Source organism: Acipenser ruthenus, chromosome 46 (genome assembly GCF_902713425.1).
Source record: "Acipenser ruthenus chromosome 46, fAciRut3.2 maternal haplotype, whole genome shotgun sequence".
In the NCBI taxonomy this organism is placed as follows: Eukaryota; Metazoa; Chordata; class Actinopteri; order Acipenseriformes; family Acipenseridae; genus Acipenser; species Acipenser ruthenus.
Genome location: NC_081234.1, coordinates 5080165 through 5092538, shown reverse-complemented (window position 1 = coordinate 5092538; position 12374 = coordinate 5080165). Strand labels below are relative to the sequence as shown.

Here is a 12374-nt window from a genome sequence, read left to right as displayed (position 1 = left end):
TGTCACTGGCTATCGATGTGTCCACTGAAAGAGGCTTCATCTGCTGCTCCAGTAGTATGTACAGACTAATAGAACTCATCTTCAATGCTTCTATGCATTAACTGGAATATTACCAATTAAGCAGAATAATTAGAACAAATGTGCAGGATGCTAATGGAATATATTCTGTATGAAAATTTCCTTCACTTAATCTTAGGCATTTTTTATATTACTATCCATTTCCCTCTCTCTAAACTTAAAGCCAATAAAATACCGATATTAAAATGTCTTCAGTCCTGATGTCAATCAGTGAAACCCAAGCCAAACTGCACAGTGTTGCAGGGGGGACACGTTCATGGTTACATTCAGGGGTACCAGTTGTACCTGGAGCGTAAATGACTCTGAGGACTCTTTTGAAGTCACAGGGGTGCCTAAAACATATTTTAAAAGGTTACCAGGATGTGATGATTGAAATAGAAAAGCCTACTGTTAGTCTACGCAACAATAAGAATGAGACAATGCTATTTTTAATACTGTTAACCTCAGGCTGTTTAAGGCTGTTAACCTAATTAACCAGTGATTCAATTAAGTGGTTTTCACTGTAATAACTATTTAAACAAGGCTAAAAAAAAAAATTAAAAAAAAAGACTGGGGGCGATGCAATGTGACCAAGGGGCTGATTTGATCAACCTACTGTATTGTACAGCTCTGGCCAAAGGTTTTGTGTCACCCTGTAGAATTAACTCATTTTGCTTCATGAAACCAGCTGAATAATGTTACGTTAACGTATTGAATTACACACCGCTTTGCAGTTTTCCATCTACTTAACGAAAAACTGACATACTGTACTACTGTTCTGGCTTCCGGCAGACTTTTGCGATATCATTTGGTAGATTCTAAAAGATCTAAATTATAGTCTTATAGTTTGTTTGTTTTTTTCAATCCTAAAATTCTAGATGATGCAAAACTTTTGGCCAGAGATGTATACCCCATAATCCATTACTGATTAACAGCCATCTATACATGGATATCCCGGATTATCTAAAAACTCCAGCTACGGTTTATCAAATTACCCCCACCATCAATTATAAATTAAAAACAGATAACTTTTTGTCATCAAATAATATTCATGTGGAATGTATTTTTTATTCCAAACACATAATTAATCTCCTACCCAAATGGTACAAAATTAATTATGTTTGTTTTCAAAATTATAAAATATATGCAAAAAATAAACCACAATTCTTTTTGTTGTTCGTATTAAGATTTAGGTTAATTTAGGCTTGTGAAGAGACCAATACCTTAACACACAAAACACTGGTAAATTAGGGATGTGCCAGGAACAAATTATGTATATCTGTATTAATTTAAATACAGATTTAATTTAAAAAGGAGATATTCATTGGGCAATCAATAAACCCCTAGGTTAGAACACTCATCTGAATATGAAAACTTTGGTGTGTGTGACTGTCCATGAACAGTGTGTAAAGATGTATTAGTCATGTGGTTTTTGTATGAATGTTCAATGGGTCTGCAAGTGAACTGTGAAGGTATTTTGCAATAAAAAATTATTGTTGTAAGTACGTTGAAGACTTCCCATATAAGTATTGCCATTTTAGTAATAATTATATTTAGCTTTAATCATTTGAAATTGGTTATCTATCACTAAAATACCCAGTAAATAACCCAGTATCATTTTTGTCTTGAATAAATGAACAGTTCAGCTTTGCCGTGCCTATCTGTTTGTTTCTTGAATGCATCCTCTCCCCTCTTCCTCGGGTGGATTCTGATGCTCCTGTATCACTGATATCATACCACCGTCACTATGCACAGCGCTAAAAACATTGCTGCACTTCCATTCTCGCACTGTTCCACAAAATCTTATCTCATATCTGAAATGTCTTTGTTGATAGCTTCTACAATATAATTTAGCATTAGTTTATTTTCGTTGATGTCTAATTAGTTGTCGGTACTTCAGGCTTGCAGTGTATAACTTTGCACCAGTCACCCAAGTGATTAGCTCATACACACTGGATCATGCATCCATCATGTTGAAAGGTTGTTGCATTCAGAGTGGAATATGGGTGCAGTAAACACCTGAGCGGCTCAGTAATGAAGCCATGCATTGTGCATTGCAGCACGGAGCACAATATAAACATTCTCCACGTGGAAAGTAGGTGGTTTTTCAAGATCTGATAAAGTAACTAACGAATGGACAACCCAGACCTTGGAACTAGTCATTCAATGCATGTGTTAGTGCTTTATTATCCTTGACTGCATCGCCGCTGTCCTTCAGGCTCATGACTTCTTCCTTCTGTTCCTTTAAGGACTGTTTGGTTTTGTTTATATCTGAAGCAATGTGGAATTCTGTTGGTTGCTTGGCTGGTGTTTTTACACATACAGAAATCCAAGATTACTGTTCAGGTCATTTTGCAACTCATTATTTCCTTATATAGTACTTTAGTAACACCAATGATGGATTAGCATGAAGAATACACAATCACTTGCTCTTTTCACAAATTTCCCACTTAATAACTATCCATTCCCCTCTCGCTCTCTCTCCCTCCCTCTCCTCTCACAGAGGCAACACTCTCTCCCAGTAATCTCCTTGAACCCTCGGCCGGGATCCTATCTGTGCCAACAGGACAAGCTCTCCCTCCCCATTTTTTTTTTACCACTGGACATGATGTCTGACCCCTCAGGATCTACCCCCATTCTTCATGGTGTTATGAGAACATAAGAACATTTACGAACGAGAGGAGGCCATTCGGCCCATCTAAGCTCGTCCGGCTCCTGATCTCAGAACTCTGTTAAGTCGGTTCTTAAAGGATCCAAGTGATTCTGCTTCAAACAACAGGACTACTGTAGGTGGCCTATTCCATCCCCTCACCACTCTCTGTGTGAAGATGTGTCTCCTTCCCTCTGTCCTAAGTCTATCTCCACTTCATTTTCCACAAAATATAAGTAGAACAGTCCATGATCTTGAACACCAGTGAGCTATTAGGTCAACAAGAGTTTGTTTTCTGTTTGATGGTTATACAGTAGTAATTACAAAAAAATAAAAATTAGATGTAATTAAAGGACGAACTTCATGGATTTAATATTTGTCCTTTTTTAAATACACTTTTAGTATCATGTTTGTGTTTGTTCACCACTACATACTAATTTCATTTTAAATGTGAGTTTGCAGACTGCACTGACTGTCTCTGATCGTTCACTCTGTTTCTGACTCTTCCCAAACATGCTTTTCATTCAGACCCTTCAAATCTTTAATCGGGTTGCAAATAACTTGCTTCTTACTTTGTCCCTAAATGTGTCTGTTAATGTTTTCTTTGACAGCCAGTCAATGTGTTGCTGCATACAACAAGGGCAGTGAATGTGCGACTGCAAGCATCCCACAGGTCTAAAACGTGATTGTGGCAAAGTGCCCCCCCTGTGTATGTTATATGTTACGTGTTGTGTGTAAATGTTGGTGTATAGGCATTGGTACACGGGATATAAGCGGTCTGTGTTTCACGTGTGTGTAAATTGTATATTTGTATTTAGGCACGGGGATGGCACATCACATCACGTGCAAGTAAAAAGTAATATGTGAGCACGGGTAATTGCACTTTAATTAATTCACGTGCAGTTGTACCGAGATTCCAATTGAATGATTGACTAGCAATCGAATCTCGGTACAACTGCATAAAAGCTGCATGTTTTCACTCACTGGGGGTTGGTGTTCGGTGAGTGGAGAACGGGTTAGGAGACGGAGGGTATTGTAAAAGTAATAATAGTAAAAGAAGCTCACCGTGTTTGTCTGTGTAGTTCGTTTTGTTTGTCTGTTTATTTTGGCTCAAGTGCCTTGTCCTGTGTTTTGTTGCAAGCCGTTTATTTTCTGTATTAAATGCTGAGCGCAATCACGCGCTCAGCTTAACCAAAATCCAAATCTCTGTCTGTTTGTTGTGTTCCTGTTTCTGGTCTGACGCCACCCACTCCGGCCGTCTTTGTGACAGTGATGAACAGCCATTGCACAGAATCACAAAAACAACTTCACTTTCTCATTGAGTATTTATTAATATTGTTTTAATGTGTTTTCAAGGGGAAGGGGGAGAACATTTCAGCATTAATATTTCAAAATATACATAACTTTAAACAATTAGCGAACACCCCAAAACTTCCGCAATTCTCACTACTGGCATCTGCTTTTTTGTAAGATGCAATTGTTTTGGTATTTGTATGGATTGCTTGGCATAGCTGTAGAGGATGTCGCTGACCGGTGTATTGAAATGTGGTCTATAATCCTGAATAACCATTTTTAAGTCATAGATTTGATATAGTAAAAAAAATCTGCCTAATCCAGCATCTTTGGGGATCAAAGAAAACAGTGTGCCGACTACAGAGGTATTGTAAACATTAATACTGCACCTACAAAACCTAAAGGTTTAAGTAAACTTTTTAAACATACTTTACAGAACATGCAGGCACTGTCCAGGCATACCCTGTATTGATTGTAATTGTATTTTCTCCATTAGTGTTTGGATTTGACTGTGTGTGTACCGTACCCACAGGACATACCCTGCATGCAGGCACTGTCCAGGCATACCCTGTATTGATTGTAATTGTATTTTCTCCATTGTGTTTGAATTTGACTGTGTGTGTACCGCACCCACAGGACATACCCTGCATGCAGGCACTGTCCAGGCATACCCTGTATTGATTGTAATTGTATTTTCTCCATTGTGTTTGGATTTGACTGTGTGTGTACCGTACCCACAGGACATACCCTGCATGCAGGCACTGTCCAGGCATACCCTGTATTGATTGTAATTGTATTTTCTCCATTGTGTTTGGATTTGACTGTGTGTGTACCGTACCCACAGGACATACCCTGCATGCCGGTTGTAGAAGGGCTGTATTAGACAGGTTTTATTTATTTTGCAACAAGATTTAACACATAGGAACTAGCACCAGTATGAGTGCTGACAAAGTCAATGGGTGTTCTGTAATTTAATTTTTCTGGTTAGAATTCAACTAAAAGAGTTATTTTTTAATTACATCTTAAGGAAAAGAGTGAGATTACAGATGAGGCCTCCACTGTGTGAGAGAAAAGGGGAGAGAGATAGAGGTTACTGCACCGTTCACATTTAGACAGTAATTCAGTAATTACCCTTTCTGTTTTTAACATGATCCAGAACGCCCTGCAGTGTTCACAAGAAACACATTACTTCCCTTTGCTGTATTTGTTGTTCTCCAGATCTAAGCCATTTTGAATTCTCTTCAAAACATTCCTGGTAGTTTTGATATTTTTTTATTCACACATCCTAGGTCATTTAAGAAGAATTCATTTTACTCAGGAATGTTCACCAGCAGAAAGAGATTTTTTTTCTTCTGAACACCGCAGTGTATCCAGTTCATGCTCCTTCCTGCAACAGTGCCTGTGCCCTGATTGAAATGAGAGGTGCATGATGAGGTACAGTGCCTTGCGAAAGTATTCGGCCCCCTTGAACTTTGCGACCTTTTGCCACATTTCAGGCTTCAAACATAAAGATATGAAACTGTAATTTTTTGTGAAAAATCAACAACAAGTGGGACACAATCATGAAGTGGAACGAAATTTATTGGATATTTCAAACTTTTTTAACAAATAAAAAACTGAAAAATTGGGCGTGCAAAATTATTCAGCCCCTTTACTTTCAGTGCAGCAAACTCTCTCCAGAAGTTCAGTGAGGATCTCTGAATGATCCAATGTTGACCTAAATGACTAATGATGATAAATAGAATCCACCTGTGTGTAATCAAGTCTCCGTATAAATGCACCTGCACTGTGATAGTCTCAGAGGTCCGTTTAAAGTGCAGAGAGCATCATGAAGAACAAGGGACACACCACGCAGGTCCGAGATACTGTTGTGGAGAAGTTTAAAGCCGGATTTGGATACAAAAAGATTTCCCAAGCTTTAAACATCCCAAGGAGCACTGTGCAAGCGATAATATTGAAATGGAAGGAGTATCAGACCACTGCAAATCTACCAAGACCTGGCCGTCCCTCTAAACTTTCAGCTCATACAAGGAGAAGACTGATCAGAGATACAGCCAAGAGGCCCATGATCACTCTGGATGAACTGCAGAGATCTACAGCTGAGGTGGGAGACTCTGTCCATAGGACAACAATCAGTCGTATACTGCACAAATCTGGCCTTTATGGAAGAGTGGCAAGAAGAAAGCCATTTCTTAAAGATATCCATAAAAAGTGTCGTTTACAGTTTGCCACAAGCCACCTGGGAGACACACCAAACATGTGGAAGAAGGTGCTCTGGTCAGATGAAACCAAAATCGAACTTTTTGGCAAATGCAAAACGTTATGTTTGGCGTAAAAGCAACACAGCTCATCACCCTGAACACACCATCCCCACTGTCAAACATGGTGGTGGCAGCATCATGGTTTGGGCCTGCTTTTCTTCAGCAGGGACAGGGAAGATGGTTAAAATTGATGGGAAGATGGATGGAGCCAAATACAGGACCATTCTGGAAGAAAACCTGATGGAGTCTGCAAAAGACCTGAGACTGGGACGGAGATTTGTCTTCCAACAAGACAATGATCCAAAACATAAAGCAAAATCTACAATGGAATGGTTCACAAATAAACATATCCAGGTGTTAGAATGGCCAAGTCAAAGTCCAGACCTGAATCCAATCGAGAATCTGTGGAAAGAACTGAAAACTGCTGTTCACAAATGCTCTCCATCCAACCTCACTGAGCTCGAGCTGTTTTGCAAGGAGGAATGGGCAAAAATTTCAGTCTCTCGATGTGCAAAACTGATAGAGACATACCCCAAGCGACTTACAGCTGTAATCGCAGCAAAAGGTGGCGCTACAAAGTATTAACTTAAGGGGGCTGAATAATTTTGCACGCCCAATTTTTCAGTTTTTTATTTGTTAAAAAAGTTTGAAATATCCAATAAATTTCGTTCCACTTCATGATTGTGTCCCACTTGTTGTTGATTCTTCACAAAAAATTACAGTTTCATATCTTTATGTTTGAAGCCTGAAATGTGGCAAAAGGTCGCAAAGTTCAAGGGGGCTGAATACTTTCGCAAGGTACTGTATATGCATACTTCGGCATGTTGCTGATTTTACAGCTGAGTTCTGCATAAGAGACAGTCCCTGGCAGCGCTTCAGGCTGCTGTCATCTTTCATCAGGTAAGAGTTTATCAGAGTGATTGAATTATGCAAATAAACAGCATATTCCTTTTGCATGTAATTAAAAGAAACTGGAAGGTGCAAAGCTCCTCCCAGTACACAATATTTGAGATCTATGAGGAGAGGTTGAAAGAATGCCATCTCCTCAGTCCTAAAGTAAGGGGTATTTGTTTGAAAAATGTATGTTATAGAAGGTGCCACGGCTGGAAAGTCAAAATGAGAGCTATCAGTAGAATACAGACCATGCCATATATTCTCAGTATGTATAGAGTAGTAAAGAATAAGAATTAGCAACAGACTGTTTCAATTTGATAAGCGGTTCTCCAGATGCAAGCAGAAAAGTGTGACATACAGATGTACGACAGAAACCCCTCGGATCTCGAGGATATGATATTCTCAACAACTTAAAGCTAAATAACGTTTATACCAAGACTTCTGACAACTGGATAAGCAGTTCTTCAGACAGAGGCAAACATAAGTGTGACGGACAGACAGACAGACAGACACCCCAATCTCTACATGACCCCGACCTCCTGCTCTCTCAAAAGGCAAAACAGTGCGCTAACAATAAAAACTACACATACTTCTGGCTAAAGCGAAACTCAATAAAGCACATCGTGTAAATTAAGCATTACACCTGCGTAACTCCGTACACAGCAATAATAATAATTAAAATGATTAAATGTTTTTTTTCATTCATGTTTTTTTTGCAGTGTCAACTGTCTCTTTTTACATTCTATTAATAATTAATATTGCCCTAATAATATGCACTCCCGATCAAATCAGAAAAATTAATCAGCAAGATTAATTAAACTTTACATATTAACAAAGGCGTAATACTTACAGATAAAAACATATTGCAGTTTAAAGGCAACTTCAAAATGTTCTCAAATCTCGCCGGTTAATATGAAAACTATGGTAAGCCTACTAATAAGCGTCAAATGCAGAAATGCTTACGACAAGAGCTCAGTGATGTCAGTCTGAGACGTATTTGGCAGGTGGAAGTGAAAGATATCAGTGAGAGAGAAAATAAATAGTGAGTGAGCAAACATTAAGAAAAATGGATAAGTATTTAAAACGTCCATGTACTGCTAGTTGTGCTGAAGGCAGTGACAATGCCGAGTCCAGTAAAAAGCAAAAGAAGAGAAAGTTTGATGACAGTTACATTGATTTTGGTTTTATGGAATTCAGTGATGGGCGGCCGCAATGCGTTGTATGCTTACAAATTCTGTCAAATGAAGCAATGAAACCTGCAAAGCTGAAACGACATCTTACTACAAGGCACCCGGAATACAAAGATAAATCCAGAGACTTTTTTAAAAGAAAGAAAGAATACAATCAACAGAAAACTAAAATGACAAACATAACAACGGTTCCAGAAAAGGCTCTGAAAGCACCCTTCTTAACAGCGCTTCGGATTGCAAAGAGTAAAAAGGCCCATACTATTGGAGAAGAACTGATTCTTCCAGCTGCTGTAGAAATGTGCGAAGTGATGGTTAGCGAAGATGCAGCGAAGAAACTGAAGGCCATACCACTTTCTAACGACACAGTAAGTAGGAGAATTGAAGGGCTTTCAAGTGATTTGAAATGCCGGCTCACCGAAAGGCTACGTACGTGTGAGCAGTTTGCAATTCAGCTTGATGAGACAACAGATGTTGGTAATGCAGCACAATTGTTAGTTTATGTTTGTTATGTTTGGTTGGGGGAAATTGTGGAAGATTTTCTTTTTTTGTCAGGAGTTACCAGAACGTACAACAGGTGAAGACATTTTAAAATTATTGGATGATTTCATGAGAGCTGAATCTAAACTGGGAGAAGTGTGTTGCTGTTTGTACAGATGGTGCAGCCGCTATGACAGGCAACAGGAATGGTGTTGTAGCAAGAATACGAGCTATAAACCCAAACGTAATTGTCACACACTGTATGCTGCATCGCCAGGCCCTTGCATCGAAGAAAATGGAACCCGAATTACATGCTGTTGTTACAGTTGTGAATTTTGTGAAGTCCAGGCCTTTGAATTCACACCTGTTTTCAAAGTTGTGTTCCGAAATGGGTGCTGAATATGACAAATTATTGTTTCACACGGAGGTGCGTTGGTTATCTCGAGTGTTGGAACAAGTTTTCAAACTTCGCAAAGAACTGCTGGGCTTTCTTTCTGTGCATAATCCTACACTTGCCAAAAACTTTTCTGACACGCTATGGATCACGAAGCTTGCATACCTCGCAGATATGTTTAACTTGTTGAATGCCCTGAACCTGTCCTCACCAGGGGGCAATACAACCATACTTGAGGTGAGTGACAAGATTGCATCATTTACGAAGAAACTAGACATTTGGAAAACAAGAGTGAGCAATGGAATCTCCAATATGTTTCCGCAACTGACAGAATTCCTGGATACAAACAGTATGACAATTGACTGTGTGACACTATCGTTGCTCACCTTTCAACTTTGGCAGAGTACTTCGGAGTTTACTTTAAAAATTTAAACATGGAGGAATACGACTGGGTTCGAGATCCATTTTCAACTTTTGCTACGTCAACCTGTCGCTTGAGTGGAAAAGCAGAACAAGAGCTGGTCGAACTCTCCTGTGACCGCACACTGAAAATTAAATTTCAGGAACAAGCCCCTTACCAGTTTTGGCCAACTGTTGCAGTGGAGTATCCAGTCTTAGTAAAAGAAGCCATGAAAGTGCTGCTACCTTTCCCAACAACATATATATGTGAAGCATCGTTCTCTGCTTTGGCAGCTATGAAGACAAAGCTCAGGTCCCGACTACAAGTGGAGAATGATTTGCGAGTTTGCTTGTCAACCATCACACCAAGGATAGACAGACTCTGCAGTAAGAAGCAGGCCCACCCATCTCACTGACATCTGCAGTATCTGTAAGTGCTGTGTACTTTTTTTCTTTAAGCATTATTAACAGTATGTGTTTATAAGTACATTTTATATACTTTTGTCAGTCAGTTTCTCAGTAGGGGGTCCGTGATTAATGTTACATGTGAAAATGGGTCCGTCAACAAAAAAAAAGTTTGAGAACCCCTGATGTATAGGACAGACAGTAGCAAGAGACATAAAGAGCATTTTACTGCCTGTGACTCACATGTGCCATCTTGTGGTTTAGGAGAAGCAGAACAGCTATAATATGTCATATTTGAAAAATGGCAATATTGTTCCCTGACTTAGTCAGCACTGAACAAAAGAGTTCTGCTAGCACACGTCATTGTAAAACACTTGCTGAACTGGCTACCGTTTGACAGGCGTATCTGCTGTATAGATTCAGTGGAATGTACAATGTGACCCTGAATGAATCTAGAATTCACTCTCTTTAGGTCAATTATTACAAATGATCCGCTACATATTGCAGGTGTTTATTTTCATACACAAGCGCAGCTGTGAATTTTCAGCTGGTACAGATAAGTAAATCTCTTCCCACATTCAGTACAGTAATAGGGCTTCTCTCCTGTGTGAATGCGCTTGTGTTTTTTGAGATCTCCCGAGATTCTGAAGTTCTTCCCACACACAGAGCAGTGATACGGCGCCTCCCCTGTGTGAATGCGGTGATGCTGTTTAAGGTTCCCTGATCGATTGAAACTCTTCCCACACACGGTGCAGGAGTAGGGGGTCTCTCCAGAGTGAACGCGCTGGTGCGCTTTGAGCGTAGTGGAGTGACTGAAGAACGTCCCACACTCCGAGCAGCAATACGGGGTCTCTCCTGTGTGAATCCGCTTGTGAACTTTCAGGGTCTCCAAGCGACTGAAGCTGCGCTCGCAGTCAGTGCAGTGGTAGGGTGTTTCTCCTGTGTGAATCCGCTGGTGTTTTTTAAGGTTTCCTAACACACGAAAACTCCTCCCACACTCGCTGCAGCTGTACGGCGACTCTCCTGTGTGAATTCGCTGGTGCGTTTTAAGGTTTCCTAACTGACTGAAACCCTTCCCACACTCAGTACAGTGATACAGCATTTCTCCTGTGTGAATTCTCTGGTGTGCTTTGAGGTTTCCAGACTTACTGAATGTCTTCCCACAGACAGTGCAGTGGTGGCAGACCTGGGAAGACGGAGCTCTCAGCATCTGCACATACTCCTCTTGGTGTGTGCCCTTGATATGCTTCTCCAGGTACTGTTTCCGAGTGAATGAGATTTCACAGTGAGGACATGAATGGGCTTGACGTTCTGCACCCACTGTGAGAGAGAGAGCGAGAGAGTGAGAGAGAGAGAGAGAGAGAGAGAGAGAGGTTACTGCACAGTTCACATTTAGACAGTAATTTACTAATTACTTTTTTCATTTTTAACATGAATATCATTTAGCAGACGCTTTTATCCAAAGCGACTTAGAGACTCAACAGCTGCTGCTGCAGAGTCCCTTACAATAGGACCTCGGTTTTATGTCTCATCTGAAGGACAGGATCCAGAACCCCCTGCAGTTTATTCTTTATTCACACATCATATGCGATTAAAAAAGGGAATTACTTTTACTCAGGAATGTTCACCAGGAGAAAGAGTATTTCTTCTGAACATCGCAGTGTATCCAGTTCATGCTCCTTCCTGCAACAGTGCCTGTGCTCTGATTGAAATGAGAGGTGCATGATGAGGTATATGCATACTTCAGCATGTTGCTGATTTTACAGATGAGTTCTGCATGAAAGACACGACAGTGCTTCAGGCTGCTGTCATCGTTCTTGAAGAGCTGTATCCTTCCTGTAAATGTTAGTACATGCCAAAGGACCAGCAAGAAATGGCATCAAAATGAGCTGGTGGACTGTGAGGCTGGGGACCTCTGCACTGTGGATATGTATTTAAGGAAGGTGGACGCACTGTGGATATGTATTTAAGGAAGGTGGATGCACTGTGGATATGTATTTAAGGAAGGTGGATGCACTGTGGATATGTATTTAAGGAAGGTGGATGCACTGTGGGTATGTATTTAAGGGAGGTGGATGCACTGTGGATATGTATTTAAGGAAGGTGGATGCACTGTGGATATGTATTTAAGGGAGGTGGATGCACTGTGGATATGTATTTAAGGAAGGTGGATGCACTGTGGGTATGTATTTAAGGGAGGTGGATGCACTGTGGATATGTATTTAAGGAAGGTGGATGCACTGTGGGTATGTATTTAAGGGAGGTGGATGCACTGTGGATATGTATTTAAGGGAGGTGGATGCACTGTGGATATGTATTTAAGGGAGGTGGATGCACTGTGGATATGTATTTAA

The 12374-nt window shown here is 40.2% G+C and overlaps 1 protein-coding gene across 1 annotated transcript in view; it reads right to left on the bottom strand.

The window, feature by feature from the left end:
- Positions 1 to 4030: 4030 nt before the first annotated feature.
- Positions 4031 to 12374, bottom strand: part of LOC117970555 (zinc finger and SCAN domain-containing protein 2-like) — a 31202-nt gene continuing 22858 nt past the window's right edge. Inside the window, exon 3 of the mRNA XM_059013585.1 lies at positions 4031 to 11340. Within this exon, the coding sequence (XP_058869568.1) occupies positions 10538 to 11340 (803 nt within the window). The 3' untranslated portion in view covers positions 4031 to 10537. The remainder of the gene's footprint in view (positions 11341 to 12374) is intronic.